The following is a 14,713-nucleotide window of genomic DNA, read 5'->3' as shown; positions in this document are numbered from 1 at the left end:
CTTCAACCAGCACCACACTCTCAGCAATTAGCAGTTCGATCTTCGACCTCAAACCCTACCACAACCGTCTCACCGCCGCCAACAATGAAGCTCGCACTTCTCGTCCTAGGCATTCTCACCCTTGTAGCCGCCCAAGGCGCTGCTCCCTCCGACCCCGCCATGCCAGAAATCATGGACAACTTTGAGGAGGTCCTGAAGAGCCCGGACACCGGAGTCGCCGAGGGGGGTTGCCCCAAGAAATGCAGCGCCGAGTACAACAGGTGCCTGAAGGTACGAGTTTTGGCCCTGCCCTACGTTCACATGAATGTATGCTTAATTCTTCTGGGGATCAGTACGACTGCTGGATCAAAGAGTGGAACTGCGCCAAGATCTGCATGATGTATACATGCGGCACCGCAAAGCTCAGGGATGTGAGTATGGGCTTGAGGGTGAAGAGGAGTTTCCGGGCTTTAGCTGACGAGGACAGGCCTGCAAGCTTTGCCAGTGGTGCTAAATTTTCCCTTCGGCGGGGCCTGGGCTAGCTTTACGGCGCTGTTGGGATTCGCGGCTGGTCTCTCTGGACACGGTTCTATAGGCGGCCCGGTCGACGCGCTGCAGGGCTTGACGAGTTTTGCAGCTCACAAGGGTATACGACTTTACGGCGGGGAGACAATATACTGGATTTGATTGACTATAGCTAGATCTCATCCAATGGATTCCCTTCTCCAACGTTTACCCCGACGTTGTGTCTCCCCTCATTCACCACTACACTCTGCGACCAGAGTGCTCGGCACGCACCCTATCATTGCACTTCATGGACTGCAAGAAAATACTGCTATCGAGATAAGGGCTGATTGTCAAGGTGCAGTGGCATGTGGTCTAAAAGTCAATAGTCTTCGGATCATATCACTACAGAAGAACATCTTGCTCACTCTCTCGCATACTATCATATTCCAGCATAGTCCCCGGCAGGAGCAAAGGTTTCACCCAAGATCCTTGAGCGCAAGGCTCAAGATTTGTAGTCAGCGCCTACTCCCAGGCTTCCCCGAGCGCACTATTGACGATAGGGGAGGATTTTACAATGACCAATCTAGGAACTTAAACTCATTCTTTTCCCAGTACGTGTCATACTTCGTTCTCAAGTACCCAGCAAAGTGACTCTTCATCTGGGTCTCGTATTCCGCCTTGCGTGATCAGAAGGGTAGATATGTTGATAGACGGGAGTAGCCAAGTCCACCCTGAATATCCAAATATCCCCGCGGAAGAAGTATTCGTCTATTTCTTTCCCCCGCATCTCCTCGCTACTGTACCTTCTCGCTCTGGTTGTTTCCGCGAAGGCCCCGCGGTTCGGAGGAGCGTTCCCCTTCTCGCGATAGTAGATGATGAACCGAAGAGGCCGGCCGCCACTGCTGAATTTGAGCCCCGTGGCTTTCCAGCCGCTCCAGCCGCCCCGGAGAAGGCATTCGGGAACCAGGTGCCGGGGGAATATTCTGTCGGACGAAAGTGGCTCGGCAGTTGTTGCGTCCATGAGCCTAACCGCTTCTTGTGATTCTTCACTGCTGGCCGCCAGCCTCAATGCCTGCACAGTGATAAAATCACCGCCCTGTGCCGCGACAACACGCAGCAGTGGCGCGCTGGCTCGCGCATACCGTGAAACGAGAGAGGCCGAGATGCTTCCAAGTTGCGTGTGTTCCATTTCTGTATTTATGGAGTATTCAGCGTCGATGTGGACTACTTTCCGCAGTATGCATTGGAGCATGGAGGCTTGGGCTGCTACTAGCGCTTCTAGGATGTATCCATAGCCGCGCGTGATGTCGAAGGGGAATGCGCAGTTAGCCGAGATCTGGTAGTGTCCGTCTTTGGTGCGGTAAGGAGTTTTGAGTCCGCCTGGCCTCGCGAGCATTGAATGGCAAAGGTAGCAAGAAAGCTTGCTCACGCCAATATACTCGTGTGGTGTCCTGCCAGAACGTTCCTCGCCATGCAAAAGATGCAACAGCTGAAGCTCGCAGTGGAAGTATCTCGTGAACGGCCGGTGTGGAGCTTCCGTGAGCTCCCTCCCAAGCCTCAGATTCTCGAGCGTCTCGTCCCCGAGTTTGAGCTCTTGCAGGACATCTTTCCGGACCGACGTGTCTCCAAGGCCTGCCCAGTCTTGGATTGTTTTAGCAATCTCTGTCTTTTCCAGAGCAGGGTACGCAAGGACGAAACGTATCTCCATCGTGATATTCCTTTCCCTCAGCTCGTTGCGGACGAGATTGAGCACCACCCACATGGTCTTAAGAGCGCCGAGCATTTCCAGGTCTCTGATTCTCTTGCGAAATGCCTCGTAAGGTCCCGCGGACGGATCGCGTATGGATTTAGCAGCCGGATATTCCTGTCGCGGCTTTCGGTTCCGAAGGGGGCAAAATCGAGCCGGATGCTGCTCGTTTCACCTTTGCGCAGCTTCTTTGGCTTTCCTGTCATTGCTTCGGGGTTTGAGATCCACCCCGTCGGTGGCTCGTCGCTGACTGGCTCGTCGAAGCGGGTGGACATTTCAACGGCCGTGGTCCAGTCACTTTCGAATAGCTCCAGATCGGCGTCGGATCTCTTGTCCCTCAGCACACGTCGGACGTCTGTCGGCCTAATCGTTCGCATTTTCCCCGAAAAACGTTGTTTGTCCATGGGGCTAGTTCCTTGAGCGTCGGTGGTCTGCTGGGCGTCGGAGATGTTGACTTGTGTCGAGCTGCACTCTTTCGCGGCTTCGTTCTCTTTCCCTTGTATGGTGCTTTGGATGACTCGCTCCCGCTTGGATGCCGCTCGACAGGAAGAAAGCTGGCGCCTTCCTGTATCCCCTTGACATAGTGAACGACTCGTTCGTCCCAAAATTGGACAATGCGATTCCAGAACGCGTCATTTGGCGCTTAAGTAGCCGAGCTCTCTTACGGCAGCCTATAAGGTGGTGAAGTTTCCCCACCTTATCGTCTACCCTACCTCTCTGAGTCCGTGCGGGTGTCGTCTGGCGCTTCACCGGCCGCCATGCTATCCCGAGCTGTCTCGCACGAATCCGAAGGAGTTGAGTTTAACCACTTCCGGAGTTCTTCTTAAAACTCTTCGTCGCTTATGAAACCTTTCGTACGATAGGGACCAGCGTTTTTGGCCAGCCACACGTCCCACTTGTTCCCGTCAATGACGAGTGCGGCTGCCGTTACATTCCGCGCTGTTCTCCTCTTGTTCTTGAACCTAGCAAATAGCAAAGCTAGAACGTCAAGGAAGAGATCCTTGATCCCAGACGGGTCAGCCTTCGAAGAATCTGCATCGTATACTGATGTAGAGTTCGTCGAAACGCGTTGTTGTCGCTGAGCGACTGAGAGGTAGTATGCTGCTGCGTAGAATTGCTGGCGCTGAAGGCCCGGAAGCTTCCAAATTCCTTCTTCATACTTCGATGCGTCTTCAAAATTCACACTAGATACGGCGACCGTTGGATTTCGTGCTGCGGACAGAATTTGGCTGCGATGGCCGCTCAGAGGCTAAAGGAGATACTTAGCGATCCAGCTTGGTAAGTCGACGTTGGAGTGAAGAACTTAAGATACAGCTCGATGCTTAGGCCAAGGCTCTGTATCTATCTCCTCCTCGGGCTGTGGGTGGTTGCGATGGTGTATGCATAACCCGCAACGGAAGCGCCGTGTTGCGCCGTGGCTGATGAAGAGGGGCCGAAACGTCTTCAGCCTCCTGTAGGATCACACAGCATTGCTCTGTGGCCATTAATATCGTGAGACTTAGCGCTGATCAATTTTTAGCAGAACAAGAGCAAACCGTCCTATGGTTGAACCTATTAGCAGCATTCTATTGCCATATTTGTCAGTGGACTGGTAAACAGCCGTCCTCAAATCAAGCAGGCGACAGAGCCACGCGATTGACGGATCAGTATGCTGTTCATCTTTTTCCGACCCGCGCGCGCCCACATCTATTCGCAGATGTAACAGAAAGGCCCAGCAAGCGTACCAGAAGCATCCCCGACTTTGGGTGCGCATATCCCGCACGGAATTTAGGATCTCGCCGAGGGTAGGTGGAAGTTAGTGGGCTAAAATGCTTCGAATTTGGGGCGATGGATGGCGATATCATGGAAAGGCATAATTCCTATTGAGTAACTCAGTGTCCATCCACTCATGAGCCATTCGAGAAAAGCTACCATACCATGCGGCACGGGACCTCATCCCCGCGTGAGCTATCCAATTTGCACGTCCGCCCAATCAATCCCCGCTTGCTCCTCCTCTCCCTCAAACATCCAATCTCCAATCCCACGAAGCCTCCAATATTTTATCCCCTGAAATACTTTCGGCAAGCCTACCCTGACACACACATCCTCGACCAGCTTCAGCAAGTCAACATCTCCACTCCAGTCTTTCGATGCAACAAGCACAGCCAGAGGCCTCATCCGGCTGACCGCATCGAACCATCTCCCCTTCTCATCTTCCCCACAAATAGAGTTGAGTCTGCCGTCGCGCTGCAGATCTCGTACAGACGCGGTGCTCATGCGAGTCTTCCCTTTCCACTCCATCGCGCTTAAGGCTTCCTGAGTGGGAGCCATACGTTCTTCCGTGACGACATATTCTTTTGGCGGCATCGAAGAGCGGAAATAGTACAGCTTATCGTCCTGGTTGGCTTGGTGCTGGCTCGAGCCGGAGACGTATTGTTGGAATGACGGTGGCGGGACGGGAGCTACTTCGCGCGCTCTCCAATCCTCTCTCTTCCTCGGGGTCGGATAGGTGTCCATCTCGGAGTACACCGTGACCACAATATCAGTCCGCGCAAGCAGTTCGTTAACAAGTGCCGAGACCTTTTCCTTTCCAATCCTTATATGCGTTGTTGGAATCAATAGCTCCACGTACGCTCTTTGCCTCGCCTGATACCACCCTTCAGCCTCGCCCTCTGGCTCGGCAATTTGGAATCCGCCGTCTGGGTCCACTCCTCCAGGTTGCGAGCTGCAGCTCAGTATACCGTACTCATGCAGTCGTATCAAGCCAGGTACCAGCCCATTGGTTTCGGAATTGAGTTCGACACCGTACCCTGGCGAGCAGTCGACTTCGCGCCGCAGGTAGGCCAGGTTCAACATGAGGATGTCCCGCCACTCATGGACGTTATGCCAGATCTGGCAGATGCGGTTGAGGCGGCATTTCTGGCAGAGTCCTCGCAGGCGGCCTGTGTAGGGGGGGTCGATGGGTTCGCCGAAGACGGAGCGATCGGCAGGTTGATTGCACGAGGTGCACTTGAGCAGTTTCCATAGATTGGTAGGTGGCATGTTAGCCATTGGCTCTCGTCCGCTGTCGGGAGATAAGAGTGAAGTAACACCCTTATAAGGTCAAGGAGACAACGGTGCAAGCGTCCGGGGCTTTGGAATACCCTGCGTCCGCAAATAAGGTCCAATGCAATTGCGGCAGATCAGCAAACTTCCAGAAGCGGTCAATGCCCAAGTTTGCGAAGAGCGCTGCTATATGTTTGTCCTTGAGAGTTGGCGACTCTAGAGCGACGAGAGCGTACGCATTGAGCTCTAGAGGATCCCGGTATGATCGCGGTGACGCTTCCCAGTGGAAGTAAACAATGTTGAGGGGGGAATTATACTAGGAAGCAAGGTGGAACCTATACTAAACTCTATGTCATTAGCTCAGCGATCCACGGCTTAGCTGATCCGTGTATTTGTCCCACGTATCTCGCTCTTGCTCTTTTGTTTGTCCGAGCCGGACACTCTTCATGTTAGCATTCCTTTTCACAGAGTCGGGGATAGCGATCCTCTTTTTGTCCGTCAGTGTCGACACGGTAATATCTGACTTCAGTTTCGGTGTGACGCGATCCATGTGAAGTTCTTCGTCATGGACACGGTACCCTCTGGACTGACGCTTTGACTGTATGACGGCGAGTCGTAGATAGGGGATCGAAGTTGCAACGATGGTGATAGCGGCTTCGGCTGCGGCCCATATAAGGATGATGTAGGAAGAGTCTGTAGACATTTAGCGACTCGACATGGAGCATTCCGCCCGTTGATCGTACAGGTCACATCTTTCCATCTCCCAAGTTGTGGCAAGTAGGCTGACTTGATGAAAGCCGCAATTCCGGCAAAGACACCCAGACTCATTGCGATGCTGACTCCGATCTTCTCCTTCTTGTCAATCTTCAAAGGCTGTAGAAGGACCACCGGAAATGCTGCTAGCACCAAGTCCATCACTCCAGAGTATACACCTGCGAAAATCGAAACGTTGATGCCATCGCGAGGATTCCAGCAGTGTCCAGGGAGTTCAGATCTCCAGATCTTTGCGGTCGGGTTGCAAGAAACGAAGACAAAGATGGCATCCAACCCCATGACGACATTTAGGGACACAATGATTGCCCAAAGTGCCCAGGTTTGCCATGTGCGCGCAACTAGACGGAGGAGTGTAACGGCGAAAGAAGTCTTGCTGACCTGCAGCGCGATGATTACGAAGAATTCGCCGATCGTGAGGTACTTTAGGGCATATGGGAGGTTGGTTTCCGCGATGTCTGCGAGGTGGTAGCCAAGCCCGTAGCTCGTCGCTACGTGAATGAGGCTTGCGTATATCGCAAGGAGACACTGCCAAAGGTCAGCGCATCGTCAGCGAAGACAGGGAGTGGTCTCGTTACCCAGGAGGTTGCTAGAATCCAGTCATCGGCACCAATTCGTTTGCCACTTCTCCACTTGAAGGCAATCCTTGATAGAAGGAAGAACAGTGCTATAGCGGTGACCGACCACACCCCAGCCACCATCTTTGTCGTGTTGTCTGCCATGGTGAAGATGAAGGCACGATGACAGCCCGCGCTGTATCCTCCCGCGCCGACGTGCTCGACTTAAGCCTCCGTCCTGCAGATCATCCAGTGCCTCAGACGTCCGGGCGTCGTTGCACTCGCGTCAACGTTGCGATGCGCGGGGGGAAATCCTCTCTGATTGGTCTTTGATCGAGTTTGACGAGGCGAGCTGCGGGCCATTCCGAATTCTTCGACCGCCCCGCGAAGGGATCTGCCGCGATTCGCTGGACAGCGCGCCTTGACTCGCGTTTCAGGTTCGTGGATCTAGAATAAAGTTTGACAACCTCTCATGCTACGATGCCGAGAACGAGGGTTCGCTCAGAAAAGCTCACCGCTATTCGAGGCTTCCCTCCAACACGTTCGTATTCTTGACGCGGCGTGAATACTAAGCATTCGCTTTCGCATTCTTCTCACATTTTACGTGCCAAAGGATTGGGTTGCAACCTAAGTATCATACCGTTAAACACTTGGTCTGGATGCTTGTTAATTAGTAACAGGTGAAACCGCAATGGTCTTCGAAGGGCTCCGCGTTCGAGTTAGGAAGGGTGAATTTGGATGCTTGTTGAGTATCACGACAAAAACCTTTCATGCCATCGGTCAAATGGAATCGAAGTGTGCGATCTCTCCGCATTTTCGGATTTTCTTCAGTGGTAGGTGCCTGGAAGGACGACGATGAGGTTCGGATAGGCGAACTGGTGAGATGCTATGACGAAATCCTTGACAGACGCGCCAGTAGGTATTTCTGAAAATTGAAAATGATCTGATATCTGCTTCTAAGCTACACAACAGGAATCCTCCGCTTACCGCCCATGTGTGATTCAAAGATGGAATCTCACTAGGACTGATCGATTGGAACGGCCTGGTCATAAAGCAACAAATAGATCGATTTGTGTCGGATTCAACCATTGTAAATTCTTTCCAGGTCGACTGGCATCTGATCTTCACAGAAAGGGCAGTCTACCCCTATTGAGTCGATACTGCGGTTGCTCGGAAATTGGCTACGTGACGCCCTCTCCCTCTTCCATTGTTAGCCACATCAATCTCGTCCACTTCTTCTCCGGCTTCCCGTCAACGTATATGAGCACTCTAAAGTTTCCCCCCATACGACTAGAAAAAGTGTCCACTGCCGTCCTCTCCGCAAAGGTCATGGCGCTCGGCGGCTTGATCAGCACTAAGTCGACTGGCGCATTCCAGCTTAGCTTGTGCAATAAGACGTGGCGTAGCAACCCGGCACAAAGAGAAGCTTGTGCGGTGTAGTGGAAGTAGTCGAAGATGTCTTCCAGGACAATAGAATGATAGGTGGTGCTGTGACTATACCAGCCTAGGCGCGGGTCGGACTGAAAGCGACACTTCAGGTTCTGAAGGTTGCCGGTCAGCTTGATGAACGGAAGAACGTCCACGCTATCGCCGTAATCGTCGGGGTGGAGATTGATTGTAAGGTCTTTAGGCTTGGGGCCTTCCAGCACCCTCTGGAAGAATGTCTCCAGATACGCCAGAAGATCCTTCCACCGAACTTCGATTCGCGTATGCTCTACGTATAAAGGGCGGAACTCGGCCCGGATTTGCTTGTTGGCGTTGGCCAGCGAAAGGTGGAGGTAGCAGCCTGGTTCGGGGCGCGGTGTCCACTGCAATCGGACGGGTTGATGCGGGATGATCTCCTCGTACACGCGATTGCGCAGCTCACCTGGAAGATCTAGGAAGCGGAACGGTTTATTATCGGGCGACAATTTTTCCGGCTCGTTGTCTGGGACGTTCTGAGTGGCCATGATTTTAGCTTCGGCTCGTAGTGGTTGCGGCGATTCGGCGTATGAAGCAGAGTGGACGATGAGTGCGACAGAGGAAGATTTTCAGTTCTATAGAGCAGCTAAGCAGCGCGCTCAGTAGTGAAAATGCCCTACGCTAGAATCAGTTGTAGTGCAAACTCGATTCACGCTATGTCCTTTTGTGACAGAACACCCACACTAGGCCTCAGCAACCACCTCCAACTCCACCAGCGCCCCTTCCTTCGCTAGCCCACTAATCTGTTTCCCGTCAGCCCCTCTTCCCTTCGCTCAACCATCCTTGGGACACACTCACCTGCACACACGTACTAACCGGGTACGGCTCTTCGAACCACTTCCCCCAAACCGCATCCACCTTGCGAAACTCATCCATATCCATAATATAAATCCTTGTCCTGACCGCCTTATCCAGACTCGATCCAGCAGCTTCGAGACAAGCTTTAATGTTCTTGATTGCTTGTTCCTAGCGTCTTGCATCAGCATCTAATGCCAATGATTGGAGTGGGGTGGCGACGGACGGTTTGCGCTTCGATGCCCCCGGGGACTATAGCGCCGGTCTCCGGGTCATCGCCCATCCAGCCTGCGATGTGCAGCGTAGTCCCTGAGCGGACGACGTGGCTGTAAGTTCCATTGGGCTTTGGTGCGATAGACGCCTAGATGGCTTTTCGTTGCGAGGGCATACTTTTGGAGGAGTCGCGTATGATGACTGATGATGCGGAGGTCGAAGAAGCGCAGGTGGGGGCTAGTGCATGAAAAGGATCGAACCAATTAGAGGCTTAGGATATCGCCACTCAGAGCGTGGAGATCATTCTCTATGTCCGGATTCCGTCGCGCATGACCTTTTGTAGCGCTACATACAAGAGCATATTCAGGCAACGGAAGTCCTCATTTGAAAGTGCGGCTAAACTTTTCTCGTTCCTTCCGCACAGCTAAAAACTAGACACCCACCCGAGTACTTTTCCACTCCTTACTTTTCCACCCCTTTTTTCTCCTCTACCAGCCTACCCAATCTTTGACTCCAAAAACTCCGCCGCCGGCCCCGCAGCATCATCGCTATACGTAAGATGCGCGGGCGTAATAATCAACGTCCCATCACACACGAGATCGCCATCAGCACAGAAGACTTCGAGGTCGTCCTGCGGATAGCTCGGGATGCCGCCGCCGTTCTGCTCGTTCTGCGTGTAGCCGAAGACGACGATGCCTTTGACTTGGGCGCGCACAGCGGCGCTAAGATCAGGGATTGCGCCGGCGATCACGGCGCTGCCTTGGCTGTTTTGCATTCATTAGTTTAGTTCAGTCTTTTCGGGGGATACGGTGGAGGATAGAGAGAGGAAGGGGAAATAGGGAAAGGGAACCGGTGCGGAGGGGAGAGCAGACGTACCTATACCCTCCAGCGACGACATCGGAGTTCGGACACTTCGTATTCGCCTCATTGAACAGTCTCACCGCCTCCGCTATTGCCGCTTGGCTCGTCCCTCCCGGCAGGAAATTAGACGCCAGATCCGCTGTGTACGGGCCGCCCACGCCCTGGACCCAGACGTTTGCCGCGCCGTAATGGGCTTCCAGCGCGTTTGCCAGCGGGGGGCCGGTGAGCGCGCCCTGGAGGTAATGCCGTGTTAGTGATTTGTCGAAGGCGGGTGGGATGGAAAGGGCCTTACCATATTCCCGGCTTCAGTCGAGCCACGCGCGAAGATGAGGATTGCCTCGGGACATGAGGAGCTGCTGCCGTCTTCGAGCTCGTTCCTGGTGGTGGACTGGCGGATCTCTAAGGGGGCTGCCGCGGCGAGTGCAAGGAGGGAGAGGAAAATGAGGGACTTCATCTTGGTCTGCTTGTGCTTGGGCTGCGAGACTCTTCAAGAGAATGAATGGAGTGGGAGGGACGGGCCGCTGTGCTCTCGATGTCCGGCTGAGGAGATAGTCGAAGCATCTTTGGAGACTTTATACATCTTTCTTCGGCGGCAGATGAGCATACCGCGCTTCAGTGTGCTCGGAGCCTGGGAGCTGTATCTGGGGTTGTATCCGTGGTCTTGTGCAGGCAGGTTTAGTCAGGCACGGGGAATCCACCACTGAGGAGTGCTGCAACAGTACCGGTATTGCGTTCGTGCAGAAACAGTGGTTCGACGGAGAAAACGGTGCGTGAATAGGGCTTGTTTGAACGATGGCTTCCATCCTTACCGAGGGATGTAGTTGACTGCGAAGATTGTAATTGGACGTTAGCCAGGACTCCTTAGTATGGAGACTGCTCAAGAAACAGCAGCGTGACCCTACGACTAGGATGTAAAACCCCGCATGGCACAATCCTCCACCCGGTACAGGAAGGTGCCCCGTCCCTACTCGCAACTGCTAATGTGAAGTTTGCTGCTTTTCAGAAGCCAGTACACACCATGAGGGTGTGCGAACCTCGGTACTCACTCAAGCTAGGCACACGGTACCTATTTCATATAGTAGGCCAGACTGATTGGTTTGCGAAGTGATACCATCCCGGCTTGTGTTCGGAATGTGGGGTTATATATGTCGATCAATCTGTATATGTACCCCGCATTTCGGAGACCACGCGGGAACTAGCATGGGATCGGTGATGGTAGCCTGTCAATCGAACGTTGAGCACTGGATTACTCGCGAGGTATGCAAGTGTGAGCTTGAATCTTGAACACTCATTGTGCCTACATTGCTAAAGGCATAGACACCTCGGTGCTTACTCACTAGCACTGGTCTAGTTGAACTTCTTGATCCACGCCGCATCTCTCTTCGGCAGCTCAACGGCATTCCTCTTCCTTTTCTTGTCAGAAATATCAGCCGCAGTAATATTCCCGCAGTCCGGCGTCTTGAGCTGCTGCCCAAACAAATCTGCAGCCCAAATCAGAACACCATTAGTCCACCCGAAACCCTCTACAACCGTATACTCGCCGCCTCCACCTGCAGCATTTGTCGAATTATCCCCGTACTTCTCGAACATTGTTCCATTCCCCTCGGCGTCTTGCAGACGAGGCATATCCGGCGTAGCACCGCCCGTTACGCGCCACGTGCAGAACGTTGAATCCAGGTACCGCTGTGCGAGCCGAAGCGCCAGGTCTTGAGTCCAAACATAATCTGCAGCGGTCTGGTTGTCGGAGGCGGCGTCCACGGGCGAGTTGAGGAGGCCCTGCATCAGGATGTACATGAGCGGAGGCCAGACGTTCGGCTCATCCCACTGCTGGCCAGTCTGGAGATTTGTAGCCGCAATAGCTCCAGCCCTATCATTCAGTAACTCCTCAATGCGCGTAAAAGCCCGGCGAAGGGACGATGGGTCATTCTTCATGGCGTCGGGTGCAGCCCCCGTCCAGAAAGGGTAGAATTGCGCGATATTGAAAAAGACCTGCTGACCGGCAGGCGCGCCGTGTAGATCGTCGGCTACGGTAGTATTATCCCTGGGGATGTATATGTTCTTGGTTCCGGACGTCAAGTTGTAGTCAAAGTAACTAAAATGCTCAGGGTCCCACAACAGGGCTGTCATGGCCTCGCTTCGGTCCGCGGCACGCCGCGCCCATGCTGCAGCAGCAGTGTAGTTCCCCTCGCGTTGATAGAACTCAGCCATGGTGATCTCGTTGTAGTAGAGGATGGAGTTGAGGTCTACTGGGATGATGTTCATGGTGTTCAGCGACCGTAGCGGGAAGAAGGTATCGGAGACAGCATCCGAAGGATTCGCAAGCCAGCGCGTGCCATAGTCCCAGCCGCTTTCAGCTCCGGACGCAAGATTGGCGTAGAGTTGGGCCATTTCAGTGTCATTGAGGGGCGTGGTCGCGTTGAAGACTTCTCCAGCTTCATTGTAGTAAGATTCGTTGTTAGCGGTTACATAGTCCTCGTAATAGGACTCTGGACGCGGTTGGGTATTGAGAACGGCGTAGTGGTTCTGAAACCTGTGAGTAGGTATCCGTGCCTGTCGAAGAGCATCCACTTACAAGGCTATAGTTCTTACCGGCGCGCTCGAGGGTCACGGTGCGGTTATTGACCCAGAACTCATACTCCTTTTCTAGCAGAGGTAACGCCCTTTCCAGTAACGTTGCATTTTGCGTGTACTCCACATAGATGCGGAGCATTTGCGTCAGGAGAGGAGGCTGAGACCGGTTTAGGTAGTATATGCGCGCCCCGTTCGGCACGAACCCATAATCCTCAACGAGGTCCAAGAAATTCTCGATAATATTCTCCGCAATCTGAGTGAAGGAGCCCTGGGTGCGCAAGAGTCCTTCGATGATCCAGAAAGAGTCCCAGTAATACGGCTCTCGGAAGCGACCGCCGGCTACGACAAAGGTGCGATTGACGGCGATGAACGAGTCGACGCATTCCGAGCAATTGCCCGGCCCTGCATAGCGCCTGGTCAGATCAGGCCAGATATTGATGACCTGGGATACAAAATCGGCGACCGTTGAGCTGTTGACGTTCTCTAGGAAATCCGGCTGTGTCTGCAGTTGATCATTCGGAACCTCCTCTAGCTCCCCGCCAGCCTCGCCGAAATACTCGCTCAAGAAGTCGTTCAGAGCAGTGTTGTTCTGGATCGGCCTTTCGAGGTTATTGAATGCTTCGATGACTTCGTTGAGGGGTTTGATGGTTGGCCTGTTGTTCCGTCAGCGCCTGCGAAACGACTCCATGGTCCCTCACTTACAGATCCACAAACGTCTTTGAGTCCTCAAACGGCCGCGCAAGCTCAATCTCGCGCAGGAGGTCTCCATAGCAGTAAATTGGCGAATCGCACGGGGCGATCAGAGAGCCATTCTCATACAATGCGGATGCCAATGGCACGACTGCGAGCAGAGCAGCAGTCCACGCGTTCAAAGCCCTCATGCTGACGCTGAATAATCACGACAGAGCAATGGAAAGAGTGCGTGCGACGGCAGAAAGCCTGCGTCTCCATGGCGCCTTTAAGCTGCGCGCGTTTGTCGAAATCATCGCACAAAGAAACCTGGTCATGCAGCGGGAAAAGGCTCCGGGTACGGGGTCCAACGTAGGTGGCTGGGAGTGACAAGCTCCCAGTCAGCGGTGGAGAACGAACCGCCATCTTGGCATTTACTCAATGTAGGTCAAGTCACCCCAATACGAAGGCCGCGCCGCGAAGCGTCTTGTGCCCTGCTTGTCAAAATGCTTGGTGGTGGCGTGTTCGTGATCCGGCGATGTTGGTGTTTGCGATTCCCCGCAAAATGGCGTTCGTAGCTTCCTTGCTAGTCCTAGCGTGATGTCATCCCGGATCCTGCCCTGGTCCTCGAGCACCATTATTCCATCGGTGGCCCTGGCTTCTCCACGTGCCTAGGAAAATTCTGTCTCTCCGGTCTCCCGGTCATTGACTCACTTGGCTGACGATCACCGCTCTGACAACGGACTACAAAGCCGCTGTGGGGTGCCACCCCGGGGCGGGCTGCCCAGCCAAGCGCGGCACAGGCACCTTATTCCGTTCCAGGAGGCGGGAGTCGAGCGTGCGGTAGCTGATCCTACTAGTATCTCGACGTTGAGAAATAGAACTCGGTCCGTCGTTTCCTTGGTAGGTTTATGCCGACGACCTCTCTCATTTATGCCCATGGAAAAGATGGTCTATGCAGACTCGAATTTGGTGCATTGGGCTTTGCATGACTGAGGGTGGAAGAAAAGAGCCGGTTTCCAAGAATCACTTTCACAAACGCATCAGCATATACGGGGTCCATCAGTTACTTGGTGGCAGTGGATTGCACTCCAACGCAGAGCACGTGACTTTATCGTTCACTTTGGCCAGTCCAGCATTGAGAGCGGAACACACGCCCACGGACTCGCAACATAGGCGCCTTCCCGGATAGGCCGTGTCCCTATTGGACCTACGCGTTCCTCCCGGATGACAGAGCTGGCCTCCCAAGAAGCTCTGACTCATCAACGTACTCATGAGCGGTTTCACTACTGCTGCAAGAGCACCAAACCGCCATTCGAACCTAGTTGGTCACTTTGTGTCTTCGAGAGATAGCACCCATCCCATGCATTTGAAAGGAACAGCGGGAAGACATCGGTCTGGGTAACTCCCAGGTTCGTGTACGACGCGATGGCAAACATGTTGAACGACGCGCTGTATTCCAGGCGATGCGATTGGCTCCTGCGCCATAGAAGGCGTAACACAGCCCTCCGGCACTGTACGTTATAACTGCACATATAAGGATGCGAAACACTAGAAG

At 53.6% G+C, this 14,713-nt stretch overlaps 7 protein-coding genes across 7 annotated transcripts; 1 reads left to right on the top strand and 6 right to left on the bottom strand.

Moving 5' to 3' along the window:
* Positions 1-84: 84 nt before the first annotated feature.
* BU26DRAFT_571114 (uncharacterized protein) lies at positions 85-826 on the top strand (the record flags this gene model as incomplete). The annotated part of the gene is made up of 4 exons (XM_033834104.1): positions 85-270; positions 333-414; positions 467-625; positions 681-826. 4 exons carry the CDS (start codon positions 85-87, stop codon positions 824-826), a joined length of 573 nt encoding a protein of 190 aa, XP_033677446.1.
* Positions 827-828: 2 nt separating this feature from the next.
* Positions 829-2,993, bottom strand: BU26DRAFT_584729 (uncharacterized protein; the record flags this gene model as incomplete). Its single annotated transcript, XM_033834611.1, has 3 exons — positions 829-2,127; positions 2,247-2,740; positions 2,947-2,993. The coding sequence occupies 3 exons, from the start codon at positions 2,991-2,993 to the stop codon at positions 1,142-1,144; spliced, it is 1,527 nt and encodes a 508-aa protein (XP_033677445.1). The 3' UTR covers positions 829-1,141.
* Positions 2,994-3,920: 927 nt separating this feature from the next.
* BU26DRAFT_161284 (uncharacterized protein) lies at positions 3,921-5,437 on the bottom strand. The gene is made up of 2 exons (XM_033820132.1): positions 4,150-5,437; positions 3,921-4,092 (listed from the first exon to the last, which is right to left on the bottom strand). The coding sequence occupies exon 1, from the start codon at positions 5,261-5,263 to the stop codon at positions 4,181-4,183; it is 1,083 nt and encodes a 360-aa protein (XP_033677444.1). The 5' UTR covers positions 5,264-5,437; the 3' UTR covers positions 3,921-4,092; positions 4,150-4,180.
* Positions 5,438-5,612: 175 nt separating this feature from the next.
* BU26DRAFT_438891 (uncharacterized protein) lies at positions 5,613-6,729 on the bottom strand (the record flags this gene model as incomplete). Its single annotated transcript, XM_033824314.1, has 3 exons — positions 5,613-5,950; positions 6,001-6,556; positions 6,607-6,729. 3 exons carry the CDS (start codon positions 6,727-6,729, stop codon positions 5,613-5,615), a joined length of 1,017 nt encoding a protein of 338 aa, XP_033677443.1.
* Positions 6,730-7,562: 833 nt separating this feature from the next.
* Positions 7,563-8,846, bottom strand: BU26DRAFT_161273 (uncharacterized protein). The gene is made up of 3 exons (XM_033820131.1): positions 8,845-8,846; positions 8,729-8,789; positions 7,563-8,662 (listed from the first exon to the last, which is right to left on the bottom strand). Exon 3 carries the CDS (start codon positions 8,532-8,534, stop codon positions 7,767-7,769), a length of 768 nt encoding a protein of 255 aa, XP_033677442.1. The 5' UTR covers positions 8,535-8,662; positions 8,729-8,789; positions 8,845-8,846; the 3' UTR covers positions 7,563-7,766.
* On the bottom strand, positions 8,730-10,369 carry BU26DRAFT_571110 (carbohydrate esterase family 5 protein; the record flags this gene model as incomplete). The annotated part of the gene is made up of 6 exons (XM_033834103.1): positions 8,730-8,789; positions 8,845-9,012; positions 9,068-9,167; positions 9,555-9,818; positions 9,931-10,148; positions 10,208-10,369. The coding sequence occupies 6 exons, from the start codon at positions 10,367-10,369 to the stop codon at positions 8,730-8,732; spliced, it is 972 nt and encodes a 323-aa protein (XP_033677441.1).
* A 774-nt stretch (positions 10,370-11,143) lies between these two features.
* On the bottom strand, positions 11,144-13,673 carry BU26DRAFT_524553 (glycoside hydrolase family 37 protein). The gene is made up of 3 exons (XM_033830312.1): positions 13,189-13,673; positions 12,488-13,139; positions 11,144-12,438 (listed from the first exon to the last, which is right to left on the bottom strand). The coding sequence occupies exons 1-3, from the start codon at positions 13,365-13,367 to the stop codon at positions 11,263-11,265; spliced, it is 2,007 nt and encodes a 668-aa protein (XP_033677440.1). The 5' UTR covers positions 13,368-13,673; the 3' UTR covers positions 11,144-11,262.
* Between the last annotated feature and the right edge of the window lie 1,040 nt (positions 13,674-14,713).

Source organism: Trematosphaeria pertusa (assembly GCF_010094035.1).
Source record: "Trematosphaeria pertusa strain CBS 122368 unplaced genomic scaffold BU26scaffold_20, whole genome shotgun sequence".
Classification (NCBI taxonomy): Eukaryota; Fungi; Ascomycota; class Dothideomycetes; order Pleosporales; family Trematosphaeriaceae; genus Trematosphaeria; species Trematosphaeria pertusa.
This window is presented reverse-complemented; position numbering and strand designations above follow the sequence as displayed.